Raw genomic sequence first — 23,362 nt, 5'->3', positions numbered from 1 at the left:
AGCTTTATAAATATATTCAATAATTAGTGATAATACAGTGCAGCCGCGGCAAATATACCTGTTAAAGCCGCGTAAAAGATGGAGGCCGGAAGGCGCAGCCACGCCAGGAGGAGAGATGTTGTACAAGGCTGACAATCATTTCCTGGTTCGGGTGGTATGACGTGTCAAATTCCTACTGCGCAGGCGCAGGAGGATATATCACTTTACACACAGAGGCGTTCCGAATCCAAACATCCCCAATGACGGGGAGTTGGGAGGCGTAGTTACATGAAAGAAGGTAGCGCGGTATAGAAATCCATAAGTGAATCAAAGTCCATACTGCGCAGGCGCGAAAAAAGACAATAATCTCGCAATCATAGTCGTAAAATATGTCTCTATCTTTATATCTTTGCATACATATATAAGAAAAACATTGAAAAAGTAACATATATATAAAGACCAGACAGATAATACCATGGATCATATCCATGATACATAGCGCCATACGCAATCGAAATAGCACATTACACAAGGAGTCCTTCCAAATCCAAACATCCTCAATAAGGGGGAATTAGGAAGCGTAATTACAAGAAAAAAGAGGGAACGCAGTATAGAAGTCCAAAGGAATCCCTATGTAAATCAAAGTCCATACTACGCAGGCGCAAAGAAAGGCATTGATTTCATAGTCGTAGTCATGAAGTATATAATAATGAACGACGGTAAGATGGATGGATAGCGCTATACGCAGTCTCATAAAGCCACTATAAGAAGATATACTATTTTGAACGCTTCGATTTTAGATAAAAGATGGCATAACCTCAACATAAACTTTAGTGTAACGTAACATCCATTAAATACCTATTCATACTCCTGAGGTTCACGATACAATAACCTAGATGACACACAGTTCTAAACAAGAATAGTGTACAGGACAAAAAAATGCTCTTTTAGTGGAATTAACCACTAAATCTAAAATACTGCTGTAAGGTTTGTCACCAAGACGCAAAACAATGGTGGAATTATAATGCCAAATCGTGACCCCACAAATGGTGGAGTAAAAGGGGGGTCATGTCATATCATCATATTGGACCCTAAGGTCACTGGATAGAAACTACAGATATTCATGTGGAGAAAAATCAAATTGAGAGGCTAAAAAAGACCCCAAGTGATCCAAGAATACACAGAAATCTATCCCATCCCCAACTGACAACCAAATCACAAAGAAAAGAAAACATGCAGAGGGAAAAATCACTCCACAAGTTCCAGATCATGCGGATGAAAGGTGCCAGCTGGTCAACCTCTAGAGACGGTAAAACCGTACAGTGGAGGGAACAAAAGGACTCCACAAGCTCCTCCCTGTGCCCTTATATGAATGTTCAAATTTAAATTTAACCAAGAGTAGGAGGAAAATGGAAAAAGGAAAAATGAAGACTTGGTATCAAGTCACCTAGAGTAAGTGTAATTATATGTTAGATATTGAAAAGTTACCATATGATACAAAACCCGGTGAACAAAATACCCAAGTAGTTGATATGTGCACAAAAGTTTTTGCCATCCAACTACAAGTCCTATCAGAAAACAAGAAATACACAGAGGAAATGGTGAATCCACAAGTTCCACCCCACAAACATGGGCATGGAAAATGTAGGATTCAACCTCTAAAGACGGCCAAGCCATACAGTAGAGGGAAAAAACTCCACAAGCTCCTCCCAATGTCCAAAAGCAAAATAAAGTATAGACCATGTAATAAAGATGATGTATGAAGGATACCCATACGAATTTAGTTGCAAGTTACCTATAACAATTGAATGAAATTGAAATAATCATACAGGATATAGACAATGTGACACATTTAAGAGCACAGAGAAAAATGCAAAAAAAGGCCAAAAAAATGCCGATAGTGACCCAATACAGGGGGCAGATTGAGCCCAACAAGTCCATTATTGTATTCAGGTCTCTTCAACAGTTGCGTGTCTTTGTATATATCTCATCCAAGCCTGTTTAAGAGGATGAAACTGCCAATCAGGAAGACAGAAAGCGACACCATCCAGACATATGGAGGAAATTGGTATTTTCTTTCCAGATAAACTGGACCCCAGAGAGGAGAAATTTCAACGGGGATCCAGGCCCTCAAGATCAAAACAGAGAAGGAAGACAACCTGTGAATAAAATGGAGAGGAAAAATATAACTATCTGAAAAATCAGACTTGTTTATAAAAACCGGTAAATAGTAATTCCTCATTCAAACCCACAGGTGATCGGCTTCGGAGGTCAAAAATCTACCTAGATTCCCGTTTCAATAATTCCAAAGAAATGTTGCCCCCTCTGATGTTCGTTTGTATCAATTCCAGGCCCATGACCCTAATACCAGTCATACAACTATTATGCTCACACAAAAAGTGGGCAGCCACTGATGTCAAGAGTTTACCTTTTTCAAGGTCAGTCCTAGCAGTGTTGATATTAGATAGATGTTGTTGAATCCTTTTCCGGAGGTCTTGTGTAGTTTGTCCTACATAAATTTTTGGGCACTGGCAAACCAAAGCATAGACAAGCTTCCTGGATCTGAAATTGAAAAAGGTCTTAGAGACAAAAGGAAATGTCAAAGAGGGAACAGAAACCCCTTCGCTGCCAGTAGTAAGATGGCAGATGTTACATCTGCCACATGCAAACGTGCCCACCAGACGTGTGCCTCTATTTAGACTGTGCACCGGCCGTTTGAAATGACTATGGCATAAGGAGTCCTTTAAAGATAGAGCCTTCCTGGCGACAAGAGTTGGTTGAGATGCTATGTGGGTGCTAGCTTGGGCTCTTTTACTAACATACCCCAATACTTATTAAGGATACCCCGTAAATCCCGCCATTGATTATTATATGTGGTTATTAAACCTAAAGGTTTGATGGCCTTGTGGGGTCGTGGACCTAAAAGGTCAACACGATCCCTGTCCCTGGCAGATGAAAAAGCCCTGGAAATTACCTTACGTGGGTATCCTCTATGTTTGAAGCGTTGGGTCAAATCCTTGGCCTGTATTAAAAAATCCTGTTGGTCCGAACAGTTTCTTCTTAACCGGTTGAATTGTCCTTTCGGAATTCCATTTCTCAAATGCTCTGGATGAAAACTTGAATAGTGTAGGATACTGTTGGTGGAAGTAGGTTTCCTATACAGAGTAGTTTGAATGGATTGTCCTACAATGGTTAGTTTGAGATCCAAGAATTCCACCACAGTGCCTGCAAAATTAGCCGTCAAACGTATATTAAATACATTATCTAGTTAGTGAGGGCCCCATCGTTTGCTCAGCCTGTCTTTCTGTCTGTGTTAGTGTTTTCATCTGTTTTCACCGTCAATACATGTTGGGGTCTGTCTATTGCTTTGGGGTCTGCTCTGAGGCAGTTTAGATTTCCCCTTTCTTTCTTTAGGTTTATTTAGTTCTCCGGCTGTGAACGAAGTGTCTAGGACCACCATAGGAACACCCCATGGCTACTGTTAGTTGTTGTGAATAGGATCAGGGGTCTGCAATCCGCTAGCTACCAACCTTTCCGGTTTTCTGGACTTAACTTGTATTTTTGTTTTTTCCTCCTCCGGTGACTCATTCATAACAGAATCACCAGCCATACCGCAGATTCTAGGGTACTCAATAGCAGGAAAGAATTGTAAAAAAAAAAAAAGTGTCAGAATTTTTTTTTTAATGTATATTTTTTCCTCTTTTTCTCTGGGGCCGTAGGAGGAATTTTCTTAATGGAGATTAAGCAATTGTCTGATCGTGTGGAGCAGCTGGCTGCTGAATTGAGGGGAATTTCCACCTATCTTGCTCATTCACATGCTACTGAACCAAAGATTCCTACTCCTGATGTGTTTTTTGGGGATCGGTCTAAATTTTTGAATTTTAAGAATAATTGTAAATTATTTCTTGCCTTGAAGCCTAACTCATCGGGGAGCTCTGCGCAGCAGGTTAAAATTGTCATTTCTTTGCTGCGCGGCGATCCCCAGGATTGGGCGTTTTCTTTGACACCTGATGATCCTATTCTAACTAATGTGGATGCATTTTTTCAAGCCTTGGGGTTGTTGTATGATGAACCTAATGCTATTGATCAAGCTGAGAAAGCCCTGTTGACATTGAGCCAGGGTCAGGATGCTGCAGAGTTATACTGTCAAAAATTCCGAAACTGAGCGGTCCTTACTACCTGGAATGATGGTGCCTTGGCAGCTCTCTTTCGGAAGGGTTTGTCAGAAACCATAAAAGATACTATGGTGGGATTTCCTGTTCCCTCTGGTCTTGACGATTCTATGTTATTAGCCATTCAGGTTGATCGGCGTTTACGTGAACGTAAAAGTACACGAGAAATGTTGCCACCTGTTGAACAAATGTCTGAACCTATGCAATGTGATAGAGTTTTGTCTAGGGCGCAACGTCAGGAGTTCAGAAGGCGTAGTAAGCTGTGTTTTTTCTGTGGAGATGCCTCTCATATGATTTCTGTCTGCCCTAAACGAGAGAAATGTTTTGCACACACATTTGCTGTGGGTGGTGTTCAACCTAAGTTTCTTCTGGCAATTACTCTGATCTGCTCCCTGTCCACATTTTCTGCTAAGGCTTTTGTGGATTCGGGAGCGGCTCTGAACCTGATGGACTTGGATTTTGCTAAACGTTGTGGGTTTCATATGACACCTCTGCGGACGCCTATCCCTTTGAGGGGTATTGATGCTACTCCTTTGGCGAAGAATAAACCTCAGTTTTGGACCCAGGTGGTAATGCGGGTCGCCCCAGACTATCAAGAAAATTGCAGATTTTTGGTGTTGCATAATTTGCATGATACCATTGTTCTGGGATTTCCCTGGTTGCAAATCCATAATCCAGTTTTGGATTGGAAATCTGTGTCTGTGGTGAGTTTTGGTTGTCGGTGTGCTCTTGATGACGCTCCTGTTTTCTCCACCTCTCCCCAGTCGCATGATGTTCCTGACTATTTGGCTGATTTTTATGATGTATTTAGTGAGAATAAGTCTGCGTCTTTGCCTCCTCATAGGAATTATGACTGTGCAATTGAGTTGAGCCCTGGGTGTAAATTTCCCAAGGGTCGACTTTTCAATTTATCTGTACCCGAGCATGAGGCTATGCGATCTTATATTAAGGAGTCGTTGGAGAAGGGTCATATTAGACCATCCTCTTCACCCTTGGGTGCTGGTTTTTTTTTCATGGCCAAGAAAGATGGTTCATTAAGGCATTGTATTGACTATCATTCCCTTAACAAAATTACTGTTGAATATCAGTATCCGTTACCCCTGATTTCTGATCTATTCTCCAGAGTTAAAGGTGCTTGCTGGTTTACCAAGCTTGACCTCAGGGGGGCGTATAATCTTATTAGCATTAAGCATGGGGATGAATGGAAGATGGCGTTTAATACTACGGAGGGACATTTTGAGTACCTAGTGATGCCTTTTGGGCTCACTAATGCCCCTTCTGTCTTCCAGTGCTTCATGAATGATATTTTCCGGGACTTTGTGGATAAATTTTTGATCATCTATCTGGATGATATTTTGATCTTTTCCAGGGATTGGGACTCTCATGTGGAACATGTTCGGACTGTGTTCCGGATTTTGAAGGAGAATTCCCTGTATGTTAAGGGATCGAAATGCCTTTTTGGTGTACAGAGGATATCATTTTTGGGATTTATTTTGTCTCCGTCAACTATTGAAATGGACCCGGCCAAGGTACAGGCCATTTATGATTGGGTTCAGCCCACTTCTTTGAAGGCCCTCCAGAAGTTTTTGGGTTTTGCTAATTTTTATTGTAAATTTATAGCTAATTTTTCTGGTATTGCCAAACCATTGACTGATTTGACTAAGAAGGGTGCTGATGTGCTGAATTGGTCTCCAGAGGCTGTTTCTTCCTTTCAGGAGCTGAAGCGGAGGTTCACTTCTGCTCCGGTTTTGCGGCAACCTGATGTCTCACTCCCGTTTCTGGTAGAGGTGGACGCTTCTGAGATTGGTGCAGGAGCTGTTTTGTCCCAAAAAGATCCGGTAACATCTAAAATGAATCCCTGTGCTTTCTTTTCCCGAAAGTTCTTCCCATCCGAACGCAACTATGATGTGGGGAATCGGGAACTGTTAGCCATGAAATGGGCATTTGAGGAGTGGAGACATTGGTTGGAGGGAGCTAAACATCAAGTCGTGGTCCTTACCGACCACAAGAATTTGATTTACCTTGAGTCCGCCAAACGCTTGAATCCTAGACAGGCTAGGTGGGCCTTGTTTTTCACACGTTTTTATTTTGTGGTCTCTTTTCTTTCGGGCACTAAGAATGTCAAGGCAGACGCCCTCTCTAGGAGTTTCTTTGCTGATTCTCCTATTGTGACCAAGCCTGCTACCATCTTAGGTGAGGGGGTAGTTCTTTCTGCCATCTCGCCCGATTTGAGACGTGCTCTGGAAGAGTTTTAGGAGGACAAACCTGAGCGTTGTCCCATTGGAAAATTGTATGTTCCTGACCAGTGGAGGAAGAGAGTAAAGTCTGAAGTTCATTGCTCCGCATTGGCTGGTCATCCAGGTATTTTTGGTACTAGAGATTTGGGGAGTCGGTCTTTTTGGTGGCCCGCCTTGTCTCGTGATGTCAGGAATTTTGTGCAGTCCTGTGGGACTTGCTCCCGGTCTAAACCTTGTTCTCGCTCTAGTGGGTTGTTGATGCCTTTGCCGGTGCCCAGGAGGCCATGGACCCATATTTCAATGGATTTTATCTCTGATATGCCTGTCTCTCAGAGAATGACTGTTATTTGGGTGATTTGTGATAGATTCTCTAAGATGGTCCATCTTGTACCACTCCCTAAGTTGCCATCTTCATCTGAGTTGGTGCCCTTGTTTTTGCAACAGGTGGTTCGCTTGCATGGGATTCCTGAGAATATTGTGTCTGACAGAGGAGTTCAGTTTGTTTCTAGATTTTGGAGGACTTTTTGTTCCAAGCTGGGAATTCAGTTGTCCTTCTCCTCTGCGTTTCACCCTCAGACCAATGGGCAGACGGAGAGAACAAACCAGACTTTGGAGTCTTATTTGAGATGTTTTATTTCTGCTGATCAGGATGGTTGGGTTTCATTCTTGCCCTTGGCCTAATTTGCTTTAAATAATAGAGCTAGTTCTGCCACTTTGATGTCACCTTTTTTTTGTAATTTTGGGTTTCATCCTCGATTCTCTTCAGGGCAGGTGGAGCCTTCTGCCTGCCCAGGTGTTGACACTGTGGTGGATAGAATGCACCAGATCTGGGACCAAGTGGTGGATAAGTTGTCTCTCTCCCAGGAAAAGGCCCAGCGGTTTTCCAACCGGCATAGGACCATTGGTCCCCGGTTTAAGGTGGGTGATATGGTATTGGTTGTCATCAAAGAATATCTCTATGAAGGTGGCTTCTCCAAAGTTTACAGCTAGATTTATTGGACCTTACAAGATTTTGGAGATTCTTAATCCGGTCTCTTTTCGATTGGCTCTTCCTGTTACATTCAAGATCCATAATGTGTTTCATAAGTCTCTGTTAAAGAGGTTTGTTGAGCCAGTAGTTCCTGTGGTGGCACCTCCTGACCCTGTATTGGTTGAAGGTAATGTGGAATATGAGTTTGAGAAGATACTGGATTCTCGTCTGGCTAGACGGAGACTCCAGTATTTGGTTAAGTGGAAGGGTTATGGCCAGGAGGATAATTCTTGGGTCCCTGCATCTGATATTCATGCCGAAAGATTGGTTCGTAATTTTCATCGGGCCCATCCTGATCGCCCTGGTGGCGTGGATGAGGGTTCGGTGACCCCTCCTCAAGGGGGAAGTACTGTTATGAGCTCATTTTCTCCTTCACCTTTGATGTCCGATGAACTCCCTCTGCTGGTGAAAGGAGGTAGTGAAATTGATTTGGATGGGAAAAACCTGTCATCTGAACAGGTGGAATGTGATTGGACATCCGGAATCTCTGAGTGGATATAAGGCCGCTGACGCCCTGCTGGGTTGCTGGTGATCCTCTCTGCTCTGAGTTCTGGCCTCCAGTTTAGTCCTGTCTACTAAAGCTAAGTTTTTGCTCTGCTATTGTTCCATGAGATTTTGTCTGGTTTACTTAGTGTTTGTGTTCAGCCAGTCCTGGTTGGGACTGGCTGAACTCCATTTTTGTCTCTGATCAGTTGATCTCTTTGCTCTGTTTTCAGAATATACCTGAGTGCTGATATAGTGATTTTGAAGTCTAGTGACTTCAGGGCCTTTTCTATCAGACGTGTTGGACATTATTTTTGGCAGGGTTTTTGCGTGATTGCAGACAGTTGCTTTTCTTTCCTGTTCTATCTAGTTAGTGAGGGCCCCATTGTTTGCTCAGCCTGTCTTTCTGTCTGTGTTTGTGTTTTCATCTTTTTTCACCGTCAATACATGTTGGGGGCTGTCTATTGCTTTGGGGTCTGCTCTGGGGCAGTTTAGATTTCCCCTTTCTTTAGGTTTATTTAGTTCTCCGGCTGTGAACGAGGTGTCTAGGACCACCGTAGGAACATCCCACGGCTACTGTTAGTTGTTGTGAATAGGATCAGGGGTCTGCAATCCGCTAGCTACCAACCTCTCAGGTTTTCTGGACTTAGCTTGTATTTTTGTTTTTTCCTCCTCCGGTGACTCATTCATAACATCCTACATTCTTCCAATGACCCTGTCCATAATCAAAGGACATCATCGATGTAACGCCACCACTTAAACACATGGTCCTTGAACTCTGTTGATGGATAAACCCGGGTCAACTCCCACCACCCGAGAAAAAGGTTGGCATACGATGGTGCACTATCTTCCTGATTGGCAGTTTCATCCTCTTAAACAGACTTGGATGAGATATATACAAAGACACGCAACTGTTGAAGAGACCTGGATACAATAATGGACTTGTTGGGCTCTATCTGCCCTCTGTATTGGGTCACTATCGGCATTTGTTTGCCCTTTTTTTTGCATTTTTTTGCATTTTTCTCTGTGCTCTTAAATGTTCCGCATTGTCTATATCCTGTATGATTATTTCAATTTCATTCAATTGTTATAGGTAACTTGCAACTAAATTCGTATGGGTATCCTTCATACATCATCTTTATTACATGGTCTATACTTTATCTTGCTTTTGGACATTGGGAGGAGCTTGTGGAGTTTTTTCCCTCTACTGTATGGCTTGGCCGTCTTTAGAGGTTGAATCCTACATTTTCCATGCCCATGTTTGTGGGGTGGAACTTGTGGATTCACCATCTCCTCTGTGTATTTCATGTTTTCTGATATGACCCGTAGTTGGATGGCAAAAACTTTTGTGTACATATCGACTACTTGGGTATTTTGTTCACCGGGTTTTGTATCATATGGTACCTTTTCAATATCTAATATGTAATTACACTTACTCTAGGTGACTTGATACCAAGTCTTCATTTTTCCTTTTTCCTTTTTACATTTTCCTCCTACTCTTGGTTAAATTTAAATTTGAACATTCATATAAGGGCACAGGGAGGAGCTTGTGGAGTCCTTTTGTTCCCTCCACTGTACGGTTTTACCGTCTCTAGAGGTTGACCAGCTGGCACCTTTCATCCGCATGATCTGGAACTTGTGGAGTGATTTTTCCCTCTGCATGTTTTCTTTTCTTTGTGATTTGGTTGTCAGTTGGGGATGGGATAGATTTCTGTGTATTCTTTGATCACTTGGGGTCTTTTGTGGCCTCTCAATTTGATTTTTCTCCACATGAATATCTGTAGTTTCTATCCAGTGACCTTAGGGTCCAATATGATGATATGACATGACCCCCCTTTTACTCCACCATTTGTGGGGTCACGATTTGGCATTATAATTCCACCATTGTTTTGCGTCTTGGTGACAAACCTTACAGCAGTATTTTAGATTTAGTGGTTAATTCCACTAAAAGAGCATTTTTTTTGTCCTGTACACTATTCTTGTTTAGATCTGTGGGTCATCTAGGTTATTGTATCGTGAACCTCAGGAGTATGAATAGGTATTTAATGGATGTTGCATTACACTAAAGTTTATGTTGAGGTTATGCCATCTTTTATCTAAAATCGAAGCGTTCAAAATAGTATATCTTCTTATAGTGGTTTTATGAGACTGCGTATAGCGCTATCCATCCATCTTACCATCGTTCATTATTATATACTTCATGACTACGACTATGAAATCAATGCCTTTCTTTGCGCCTGCGTAGTATGGACTTTGATTTACATAGGGATTCCTTTGGACTTCTATACTGCGTTCCCTCTTTTTTCATGTAATTACACTTCCTAAGGCTAGTTTCACACTTGCTTTTTTTTGCAGCGCGTTTTTCCCGTAAAAAAACGCATTGAAAAAACGCATACAAAAGCATACAACTGCTGCGTTTTTTTCAAGCATTTTTATGAGCATGCATGAAAAAAACGCAGCGTTTTTATGCGTTTGTATGCGTTTTTAGTGCGTTTTTACCGCGTTTGCGTTTTTTTCCAACATTAGGTGGCCCCTCACACTAACCCAAACCATGACTTTACTAACCCTAACCCTGACCCTAACCCTGACCCTAACCCTAACCCTGACCCTAACCCTTAACCAAATCATACTTAACCCTAACCCTAACCCTAACCCTGACCCTGACCCTAACCCTAACCCTAACCCTGACCCTAACCCTTAACAAAACCATACTTAACCCTAACCCTGACCCTAACCCTTAACCAAATCATACTTAACCCTAACCCAAACCCTAAACCCTAACTAACCCTAACCCTAACCCTGACCCTGACCCTAACCCTAACCCTAACCCTGACCCTAACCCTTAACAAAACCATACTTAACCCTGACCCTAACCCTAACCCTAACCCTAACACTAACCCTAACCCTGACCCTAACCCTAACCCTGACCCTAACCCTTAACAAAACCATACTTAACCCTAACCCTGACCCTAACCCTAACCCTGACCCTAACCCTAACCCTGACCCTAACCCTAACCCTCACCCTAACCCTTAACCAAACCATACTTAACCCTAATCCTGACCCTAACCCTGACCCTAACCCTTAACAAAACCATACTTAACCCTAACCCTGACCCTAACCCTGACCCTGACCCTGACCCTAACCCTAACCCTAACCCTGACCCTAACCCTTAACCAAACCATACTTAACCCTAATCCTGACCCTAACCCTGACCCTAACCCTTAACCAAACCATACTTAACCCTAACCCTGACCCTAACCCTAACCCTGACCCTAACCCTAACCCTAACCCTGACCCTGACCCTTAACCAAACCATACTTAACCCTAATCCTGACCCTAACCCTGACCCTAACCCTTAACCAAACCATACTTAACCCTAACCCTGACCCTAACCCTAACCCTAACCCTAACCCTGACCCTAACCCTAACCCTAACCCTGACCCTAACCCTTAACCAAACCATACTTAACCCTAATCCTGACCCTAACCCTGAACCTAACCCTTAACCAAACCATACTTAACCCTAACCCTGACCCAAACCCCAACCCTAACCCTGACCCTGACCCTAACCCTAACCCTAAACCCCCTTAACTAACCCTAACTCTAACCCAAACCCCTAAATTCCATGGTTAAAAAAAAAAACGCATATGCAAAAAAACGCATACATGAGCATGCCAGTGCGCACATATGCGCATCCATAGGCTATAATGGCCATTTTTAGCGCAAAACGTGCGCATATGTGCGCATGCGCTTTTTTGCAGGGCCAAAAAATGCAACATGCTGCGTCTGGAAAATACAAACGCACACCCCAAAAAAACGCAGCGCATGAAAATCGCATACATGCGCTTACAAGCGCGCAGGTATGCGCACCCATGTTAAATATAGGGGAAAAACGCATGCGCACATATGCGTTTTTTTCCAGCGCTAAAAAACGCAAATGTGAAACCAGCCTAACTCCCCCTTATTGAGGATGTTTGGATTTGGAACGACTCCTTGTGTAATGTGTTATTTCGATTGCGTATGGTGCTATGTATCATGGATATGATCCACGGTATTATCTGTCTGGTATATATATATATATATATATATATAATATATCTTACTTTTTCAATGTTTTTCTTATATATGTATGCAACGATATAAAGATAGAGACATATTTTACGACTATGATTGCGAGATTATTGTCTTTTTTCGCGCCTGCGCAGTATGGACTTTGATTCACTTAGGGATTTCTATACCGCGCTACCTTCTTTCATGTAACCACGCCTCCCAACTCCCCGTCATTGGGGATGTTTGGATTCGGAACGCCTCTGTGTGTAAAGTGATATATCCTCCTGCGCCTGCACAGTAGGAATTTGACACGTCATACCACCCGAACCAGGAAATGATTGTCAGCCTTGTACAACATCTCTCCTCCTGGCGTGGCTGCGCCTTCCAGCCTCCATCTTTTTTACGCGGCTTTAACAGGTATATTTGCCGCGGCTGCACTGTATTATCACTAATTATTGAATATATTTATAAGGCTTATTGCAGATTGACTCTCCAGCCCCTGACGAAGCCCCCTAGCGGTGGCGACACGCGTCGGGCACTCCACAAGCTCCCCCACATGTGAGCGTTACTCCTTGATTACTCAGGCAGGACTTATTTGCTGCATTTGCACAGTGTAACATTTTTGGCGCATGTATTGCTGTGCTTTTATTCATAGCTATTTTGCATTTTACTACTCCATTGAGTGTGGTTTAATCATGTTTGTTAGCATGGCTCCTATGTGTTATAGTTGTACTGGGTGCTAATTTGCATTTTGTCTACACATCTTCATCTTTTTTAGGCTTTTTTACTGGCATATTTATGGTTCTTATCTGCCTTATGTGTATATCCCTTTAAAAATAGCCTTGGACCATCTGACCTTGTTATTAGCACTAGTGCATTCATGTGTATTATGTCCTATACCTTTGTATTAGCTCTTATGATTTAGGGGTGTCTTGTTTGGCCCCATTATGGCCCTTGTGTGCTTTTCTGTATGCCATTTCATGACTTTTTAATGTTTTTATCTATGGTGTTTTTTCTGCAATAAAAATTGTTTAATTGTGGTGATCCCTGTGTTTGTGATCAGTAGCTTTTTCTTCGTATTCTACAATATCTTATACATGACACGCTGGCGAACACGTGTGACCGATGTAACTGTACCACACGGGGGATAAGCCACAATGCCACGGAATCTGTGTACTGGCAAATAATTTAAAGTGGTTGTCTATTTTGAAATCTTACATTTCCATGGGGCTGCAGACCTCTAAATTTCCAATTTTATGGGGTTACTCGACACTCTATCTACACTCTTTTATTTGTTGATAGGCTGCAGCGATAATGTAACAACCGTGCATGTGATCGCTGTAGCCAATCACTAAATTCAGTGGCAATGCCAGTCTTCACTGGAAAACATCAAACATGGAGGGTTAGCTAGCAGCACTCTTCATAGGAAAAATGAGCAGATCAGGGCATTCCCCGTATACAGACTCAAGGTCCAAAATCCAATCAACACCAAGCACTGAAATGTCCTGTGACAGGTCGATATGTCGTATCCTGTGTATGGTCGAATAAAGATGTTCTGAACTTAATCATCGGCTGGACACTGTACTATTTTCCTGTTCACCAGAACATATGACTTCTCTTTTTATTACATTTTTTTGTAGGAAGAATTAAAAAAAAACCAGCAATTCTGGCATAGTTTTTCATATGTCTTTTAGAGTACATACTATTAAATAATATGGTTTTATAGCAAAGGTCATTACAGATACGTAAATATCAAACATGGTTTTTCTTTGTGGGGGGGGGACTTTTTCAAAATTCACACCTTTTATTGGGAAGGGAAGGGGGGAAAAGGGATTGTTATCTGGGGGTTGGATGTATTACATTTTTTTCCACACTTACAACACAGTGTCGTTGACATTTTTAGACTCCTAAATCCACCCTTATTCCCTTTTATGGTTAAAAAAAGGTTGCTTAGGTTTTTTTACTTAATTTTTTATTGTTTTATACATCATTTCTAGTCTCACAACAAAACTTTAAATCTTGTACATATGATCCTTTGATCACATAGATAAAATACCATTTAGGTCATATTGACACACTGCCTATTAGACTCTGCTAGACTGTCTGACCCCCAGTTGCTATATAATAACCTACCAATCCCCACAATTGCATCAAGGGCCAATGGGCTGACAGAGGGAGCATGATCCCCCTGTAAAACTGCTGAAATAATGCAGTAACTACTGAGCGCAGCATCCAAACAGTTGAACTTCTGTGATCAGAGGTAGCTTTGGTCCAAGCAGACACAGTGGGATCTCACTGTGTACTACGTCTGGCACCCACTGCAGAAGGCATGGGCACAACTCCTGTGTCTGCGCCATCCCTCAAATGGGAGAGAATAATAAATTAACAATAAATACATACTTCTTTTATGAAGAACTTGATGGACACAATGCAGTCCACCATTTATATGCACATATATTCTGATTTGTTTCTGATGTATTTATATGCATTTATTTGTCATTTATTTCTTTTTCAGGCTCCTTAGCATCTGCAACATCCTCAACCCCAGCACCAGGACAAGTCAGCCCTTATATGATATTACTCGGCTTTATATGTGGCTTAATGATTGTTCTCCTTCTCATTTATGGTGTAGTTAAATACATCAGTCAAAGAAAGGAGACAGAGTGTGGGTGAGTCTTGAACCTGATTAATGTGGGATGATTTTTACGTACAAGATAGAAGAAGTCAAGTGCTTTATGGTTTTTAATAGATAACATCACAATTCCACAATTCATTTGCCAAACTAGTCTCCACTTTTACAAAAAAAGGAAAAAAAATTTAATCTTCTTTAGCATGCACTTGATTGCACATATTAGAAAATTCAGTGAATAGTGATTCTTCAGTATGATAGTTGCACACCCCCTCATCAAGAATGGCGAGAACATTGCCAATCTTAATTAATTGGAGTCTTTGTATTTTAATTCTCTCCTGTTTTCAAAATTTCCTTGCTCTGTCACAGAATTGAAACAATACTTTCTCCATCCAGAGGTTGACAATCTGTCTTGATCATATCATACTGGACATACATGGTGAATTCAGATGCGCTAACCAAGCTGTGACAGGGCTTGTACATACCGTATATACTCGTGTATAAGCCGAGTTTTTCAGCACATTTTTTTGTGTGCTGAAAACGCCCCCCTCGGCTTATACACGAGTCATTGTCCCAGAAACCCGGTGGGGGAGAGGGAGCGGCTGGTCACACAGGCAGGAGTCGGCGGCTGTGGCTAAAGCCTGTGCCGCTGCTGTAATAGCACACAGTGCCAGCCGCAGCCGCTGGCTTCCAGTACACATATTCACCTTCCTGCGTACCCGGGGTGCTGGCACTGCATCTCATTCCGGCCGCCATCACCTGCAGCTCTTCCTGCCGAGCGATCACGTAGCCCCACTCAGTAAGGTAATGAACATGCACTGCTCTCCACTCCCATAGGCGTGGAGTGCATATTCATTACCTTAATGAGTGGTGCCAGGTGTTTGCTTGGCAGGAAGAGCTGCAGGCGCCGGCGGCTAGAACGAGATGCAGTGCCAGCACCCAGGGCGCGCAGGTAGGTGAGTAGGATTTTTGTTTGTTTTTTTCCAATAGGAAACATTCAAACAGGGATAGGAGGTAAAGAGCCATGCATACAGGGACGAGACGAAAAAGGTATGCATACAATTACAGGGACAGGGGAGGCATGCATACCAGGACAGGGACAAGGGAGGCATGCATACCAGGACAGGGATGGCGAGCCATGCATGCAATGACAGGGACGGAAGAGGCATGCATACAATGACAGGGACTGGGAGGCATGTGTCATGATCCAGGTTGGATTATGACAGATAAATGCACTAGTAACCTTTTTTTTCCTTAAGCTGTGTGCTTAAAGATAGTTTTGCCCCCCGGTGGCCATTAGGGTCATTGCACTGTGGTGATTTCAGGTCTAGTTTTGCCCCCAGTGGCCGTTAGGGTCATTGCACTCTGGTTACTTTAGTGCACGTGATTATATAGCAGGTGTGATTGCTCTGGCTCTGCTATAAAAGAGTGTCAGGTGTTGCAATCACTGTTGGTGATAGTGGTCATTTCCAACCATCCTTGGAGGAGGAAGGAGCTAGAGAGAGAGTTCCTGGCAGCTCAGTTGGAGTCCTGGTGTGGAAGGAGTCACAGAGGGAATTTCCTTGCTGCTCTGGCAGAGCTTGGTGGCAGCTATTCAGGAGGAAAGCTGCATTCTGGTGGTGGACTCCGTTGCTGGGAGCAAGAACAACAGAGCAAAGCTAAGTGGTGTTTCCCTGTTTGTCACTTTCCTCAATGTGTTTTTCAGTGCAGTGGTGGGATTAGTTCTGCACCGTCCATTTCATTAGAAAGGGCTAGGTGCAGGGCGAGCTAGGGTTCTTAGGTTCCAGCTCGGCGACAGGTGGAGAGCCTGTATAGGGACTGTCAGGAGTGTAGAGACTGGCTCAGGGGAGTGCAAGAGGTCTCCATGTCCTCGTTCCCTATCGCAGGGCCCTCCATTGTATCGGTTTCCCTGGTGTTTCCCCTTATTATTTAAATTCGCCCTGCTGCAGGCGGTGTATCCAGTTTCACGCGTAATTCTGAAATTCGCCTGCTGGAGGCGGTGTATCCGGCTGCACGTTATATTATTTAAATTCGCCCTACTGGAGGCGGTGTATCCAGGGTCATGTGTGTGATAGAAATTCACCCTGCTGGAGGCGGTGTGTCCAGTCACACGTTGACCTGATGCATGCATATAATGACAGGGACGGGGGAGCCATGCATACATTGACAGGGACAGGGGAGCCATGCATACCAGGACAGGGATGAGGGGTCAGCGAGTCAATAAGTTTACCCAGTTTTCCGTGGCAAAAATAGGCGCTTCAGCTTATACTCGGGTCGACTTATACTCGAGTATATACGGTAGTTTGATCTTTTCTTTGGAAACCTATGGATGCAAACTTGGACGATAAAGAAACCAGACAGAAGAACAATCTACGCCTTCGAAATTTGGTGCTGGAGAAGGATGTTGTTAATACTATGGATGGCAAGAAGAACCAATAAATTAGTTTTGAAACAAGTCAGACATGTCACTTGAAGCCAAGGATTTCCAAAATATGGCTTGCCTAATTTGGACACATCATATGAAGAGAGCAATCACTGGAGAAGGACATCATGGTTGCAAGAATAGAAGGAACAAGGTGAAGAGGAAGACCAGCAACCCGATGGCTTGATACTATCAAGATAACGGCGAAGAAGTCCCTGGTGCACAAGATCGATCTTCCAACATAGAATTCATCCACCAAGTCACCATGGCTTGAGATAGAGCTGAAGGCCGTTAAAGAAAAACATAACCAAAAAACAAGCTGTACAACCTATGTGACCAAAATAAGAGTCTTTGGAAACTAGATAAAATTTTCTCATTCTGTGAAAGCAATGAGAGTTCTTAAAAATTCTAGCACATTGAAGCACAAACTGGCTTTAGTAAAGGGCTAAACTTCATTGTACATTGATAAACTTCACTATCAACAAACCAGAACTTCCCCCATTCCATACTTACAGATAGGTTGGTTAATGTAATTTCCAATAAGCAGATGTTTTTCTGCAATGAAAGTGAGTGCTGAATAGAATACATGATTGGTATGAAGATTCCTATCAGTTGAGGAATGTTACTGGTCTGATGTTGTAGACAATAGATTCTTGTTGTTCTTGTGACATAACATTCATAACACAGCATGGAGATGAAGCATGTACAAAGAATGTCATTCTGATTCCCTCATCTCCTGGGACTTCATGATATCAGCTGATTGTGGAGCTACATATGATGGAGTTAAATGTCACATCCTGCTTTTTGGGTGTCTCCCTGCCTGGTGGAAGTCCTGACGAGTGATTTTGTAAATAAGTCGTTACTTGTTATTGAAGAAACAGGACATCTACTTTTCTGCAGTCTAATTATTAATTGCAGGGAAGCTAAAATGTTGATTCTCACAGTTTAGAGTTAAATCTGAATCCCTATATTCAGCTTGTTGCTGGTTTTAGAAAGATTGTTAGTTGGGGAGGAACCAAAAAGTAATCCATATCATGACTGTTTCCAGTCTTAGGGTCCCGTTACACTAAACGACGCACCAGCGATCCCGACAACGATACGACCAGGTCAGGATCGCTGGTGCGTCGCTACATGATCGCTGGTGAGCTCTCAAACAGGCAGACTCACCAGCGATCAGGACCAGCGAGGACGCTGGTATCCAAGGTAAATAGCGGGTAACTTAGCGTGCATGGCTTAGTTACTCGCTGTGTACCCTGGATACCAGTGTGCTCTCACTGGGAGGTGGTATCCAGGGCAAATAGCGGGTAACTAAGTGCGCGCGGCGCTTAGTTATCCGCTGTTTACCTTGGATACCAGCTCCCAGCGCGAGCACACTGGTATCTAGGGTACACAGCGGGTAACTAAGCCACGCGTGCACTTAGTTACCCGCTATTTACCTTGGATACCAGCTCCCAGCGTCTGCTTAAAGTGCTGGGAGCTCACTTTTCGTTGGTCTCCGCTGCCACACGCAGCGATGCATGCTGGCCAGCGGGAGACCAACGATCAAAAAATGGCCCAGGACATTCCTGCACGATCAGTGATACCCGGCGGGGGGGCTGGTTGCTGATGCGTGCCACACACAGCGAGATCGCTGATGCATAACAAAATCGGTGACGCATCAGCGATCTCGCTATCAATCTCGCTTAGTCTGAAGTTCGCCTTAGAACAGAGAGTCACTGAATACATTACAAACACAAACATTAAGAAGGTAACAGTTGATCGGCCAACGACCACCACTTCCACTTGCCTCCTACTTATGTTATTTCTCCCAGGCCAAGCGTGCATGTGTTCTCATTAAAAAGAAAAAAATGGAGTAAGCTTTCACTTACATGAGCAGATAATCTTTTAAATATTGAATGGTGTGATTGTATCTCATGATGAGTAAAGGTCCCGTTACATTTAGCGATGCACCAGCGATCCTGACAACGATACGACCCGGTCAGGATCGCTGGTGCATCACTAAATGGTCGCTAGTGAGCTGCCAAATAGGCAGATCTCACCAGCGATGCAGCAGCGGTCGGCGGTCGTGACTTACCTGTCACACGCAGCGAGGGTGACGTCTTCTGCCCGCGTCCATGGAGTCGCTCATCGGCGCCAGCAGGAACCCGACGACGAGAAATGGACCAGGACGATCTCGCGCGATCAGTGATATCCAGCGGGGAGCCGGGTAGGAGGTAAGTGTCACATGTGGAAAGATCGCTACCGATATCGCTGTTGCATCACAAAATCGGTGACGCTTTAGCGATATCGCTAGCGATCTCGCTATGTGTAAAGGGGGCTTAAACGATGTCAGACAATTGTTTACACAGGAAGAGACTCGTGAATGAAATGGTTGAATAGTGATTGTTATATCTGACATTGTGCTCACACAGACAGATAATCTGATGTATAGGTGTGTTCAACAATCAGATCTCATAAGTGATACTAAGTATTTTGAATATATGAATATATGAATTAATCCAATATTGCACAAACATTTCCATTTGATAAAGTACAAAAAATTATAATCAAATTAGTGGAACAAAATTTTTCCCATAATCATGAATATGTGCTCATTCCAATGTGCCAACTACTACTGAATTATTTATTGTCTTGGAACACAGTCAACTCTTATTTATTTAGGGTGCCATTCTCCTACACACAGCGGTGGACAATGCTGCTTTTCCCTGTGCTAGTTCCCATGGTTAAGATGCTTCCCTGGGCAATCCGCACACTGATGAAGGTCTGATACAGACTGAAACGTTTGTGTATGTTAGAAAAAATACAGGGAAAAATGAAATGCCTGACCGTGTCAATGTGCCTGGTAGCCTTGAATTTGCCAGCAGCGATCCAAAAAATTCCGTCTGATCGTCGGATCACAATGAGAGGAAGAAAAAAGTTGTCGGATCACACAGCTGAATAATCAAAAACAATTCTTCTTTATTTCACACCATCATAAAAACATGTAGATATATCCACAAATAGATAAAAACAGTCACATTCTTCCGCGTTTCTGGCTATCAGCCCTTAGTCATAGAATGTAACATTATGGAGGTACCGTTACACTTAGCGATGCACCTGCGATCCCGACAACGATATGGATCGCTGGTGCATCACTAAGTGGTCGCTAGTGAGCTGCCACACAGGCAGATCTCACCAGCGACATAGCAGGGGTCGCTAATTACCTGTCAGACGCGGCGATCCGGAAGTCCTCCCGCCCGCGTCCACGCGTCGCTCGTCGGCGCCACAGGAAGCCCAGCAGGAAGCAGACGACGAGAAATGGTTCAGGACGTTCTTGCGCGACCAGCGATGAGCAGCGGGGGAGCCGGTCGGAGTTAAGTATCAGACATAGCGATATCGCTAGCAATATCGCTGCTACGTCACAAAATCGGTGACGTTACAGCTATATTGCTAGCGATATTGCTATGTGTAACTGTAACGGGGGCTTATGACTAAGGGCTGATAGCCAGAAACGCGTAAGAATGTGACTCTGTTTTTATCTATTTGTGGATATATCTACATGTTTTTATGATGGTGTGAAATAAAGAAGAATTGTTTTTGATTATTCAGCTGTGTGATCCGACAACTTTTTTCTTTCTCCGTTTGTGTATGTTAGTTTGGATTGCTGTTCATCATTAAATATCTTTCTTTTTTCATCAATTTGGAGAGCCTAGTTTCTTACATCTCAACACTATTTAAGGCTTGAATTTCCACTCCTTTTATTTGATGGTCAAGTAATTGAACGATTAAACAATCTCCATTACACAATTTTTGAAAGTTGAACAAGTTTATTTCATACTCTATGAACGTGAGTTTTTGGACCCCATCGTTCACTCACTCGACCCATTTATATTACTCAGTTATAAGGAACGATGGGTCATTACCAGTAGAATCTGACAAATTACACAGGTCTGCAAAAAATGCCATTTCAAGAGCTGTTTTGGTTATTCCACGTATCTCTATGTTTTTTGGTGCGCTGAACCCGAAAATGACCTTTGTTTGGTCAAAGGACATCACTTTTCCTGACAATTTAGATAACTATGTTAAATAAGACAATACCGCTAAATAAATGAAAATAGACTTATAAAATTTATTTTTTTTTACAAATTTTTCATGAAAATCATTTTTGAACTGAAATGAGCTCACTAACAGTCACTAAAATCGATATTTTTTCCCAGTGAGGATCCTCTTGGTACATTTACGCTTGTGAGTTGCATCTGGACTCTCTCTGAAGAATACAATAGTTGTCTGCCATCATTGTAATGCTCCATTTTCCCTGGTATCTTCTTTCCATCTCTTTACTGTCCTGGTGGAATCGTTCACCTTGCTTTTCACTCACAGCTCGCAAATTTTCAGGAAAGTAGTCAAGGTGGGAATGGAGGATATGCACTCTCAAACTCATCAGGCAACCTAAAGCCTGAAATGCTTTCAGCATTCGTCCGGCGATCTTTTTGTAGTCAGGATTTTTCTTATTGCCTAAAAATTTCTCTACGACCTCTTTAAATGCAATCCAATCTTCTTTTTGAGGATCCGTCAAGGTATCCTCTCTTTATTCCTGCTTTTGAGCCTTGATCCGAGTAACTCATTGGCATCTTTGGGAAGATTCAGCTCTCTTACTAAATCCTTCATTTCCTCCTGGGAAAAAAAAAATGCTGGTCTTGTATCATCTTCAAAGTCAGAACTTGATTCGTCATCTGGTTCAGGTATGTTTCCACCTTCATCAGAGCTAGGTATCTCTTCCAAGGTAGCCGGGCTTTGGGTACTGGTATATCTGTTCCATGGAGGATGGGACGAATTGCTGAGTGAAGATAAGGTTATGAAATGGAATTCTTCCATATGGAATTATACCCTGTCACATGGCATGAACAAAAGTAATAGTTGTCACTATGGTTCTTTTGCTGTCGCCATACCATAGAAATCCCATAACAGAAAGCTTTTTTCTTACCCTTGAACCAATTTCGGAGGTCCTCAACACACGGGTTGCACACTTTATGAGGCACCCAAACTTTATCTTGATCTCCAAGTTTTAGACCGAAGTATGTGAAGTATACTTTTTTCACAAAGTCTGTAATATTCAGCTGTTGATTCAACACTGTATATTTACTACAAATGAAACAAACGGTCAGGTGAATTAACACACTTCTGCAAAGCCATAATACTAATTTGGGGAAAAACAGATGATGAATGAAATTCCAATGCAAGTTTCTGGAAAGCGTAAAGCCCCCGTCACACATAGCGATCTCGCTAGCGAGATCGCTGCTGAGTCACATTTTTTGTGACGCAACAGCGATCTCACCAGCGAGATCGCTGTGTGTGACACTGACCAGCGACCGGCCCCCTTCCGGTTATCTTTGATTGTCCTGGAATGGCCAGGACATTTTTTTGATCGCTGGTCTCCCGCTGGCCAGCACGCATTGCTGCGTGTGACAGGTGGGAGACCAGCGATCAGCACGCTGGTAACTAGGGTAAACGCAGGGTTTCTAAGCAGCGCGCATCACATAGAAACCCGATGTGTACCTTAGTTACCAGCGCGCTGATGCAGGGAGCTGGTAACCAAGGTACACATCGGGTTTCTAAGTGATGCGCGCTGCTTAGAAACCAGATGTGTACCTTAGTTACCAGCTCCCTGCATCAGCGGGTTGGTAACTAACGTACACAGTGACGCCGCATGCTCGGCGTAGCTGGTGCTGATCGCTGGTGAAGCTGCCTGTTTGACAGCTCACCAGCGATCATGTAGCGACACACCAGCGATCCTGACAAGTTGATATCGTTGTCGAGATCGCTGGTGAGTCGCTATGTGCGACGGGGCCCTAAGGACCATTCATTATGTCACTCACCACCTGACTGCCACAATCCAATCTCGCTGTTCCTATTGATTTTAATGGGGAAAGAAAATAAAGTGCCTGCCGAGGATTCTCACCAGAGTTTGCAGAAGAACCTATAGGTTTGTGGCAAGTCCTGATGTTCAGGATTTTTTTCAATATCTTTTTTGTTACCAAAACACCAAAATACATAGAAATTATATGAAAATAATCAAACAGCTTTTTAGTTGCAGACCTGTGTTATTGGCCAGTATAATTGCAGCTTAAGTCACTGCTTGACATCTCTAGCTGAGGTTTATTTCCCGATAGCAAAAATATTCACCAGCCAGATCTGTATCTTCCCTATCAAGAGGAGAGTATGAAGATCCCCATACACTTCATGCTGAAATCGGTAGATTTAGCAAGCTATATTAGCTGGTTTATTCCACAAGAATTTCCTCAAATTATAAACTTCTGTTCTAAACTTCATCTATCTGTGCTAAAGCATTTAAAATGGATGTCCAGAACTATTTTTTTTTTT

The 23,362-nt window shown here is 43.0% G+C and overlaps 1 protein-coding gene across 1 annotated transcript in view; it reads left to right on the top strand.

Annotated features, from left to right (window-relative positions):
- The window catches only part of MERTK (MER proto-oncogene, tyrosine kinase), a 337,008-nt gene that overhangs the window by 231,043 nt on the left and 82,603 nt on the right, over positions 1 to 23,362 (top strand). The window contains exon 10 of the mRNA XM_073545163.1: positions 14,467 to 14,620. Within this exon, the coding sequence (XP_073401264.1) occupies positions 14,467 to 14,620 (154 nt within the window). The remainder of the gene's footprint in view (positions 1 to 14,466; positions 14,621 to 23,362) is intronic.

Source organism: Dendrobates tinctorius, unplaced genomic scaffold, assembly GCF_039654945.1.
Source record: "Dendrobates tinctorius isolate UK_male_01 unplaced genomic scaffold, ASM3965494v1 ptg000140l, whole genome shotgun sequence".
Taxonomy (NCBI): Eukaryota; Metazoa; Chordata; class Amphibia; order Anura; family Dendrobatidae; genus Dendrobates; species Dendrobates tinctorius.
Note: the sequence above shows the minus strand (reverse complement) of the source record. Positions and strands in the feature narration are given on the sequence as shown.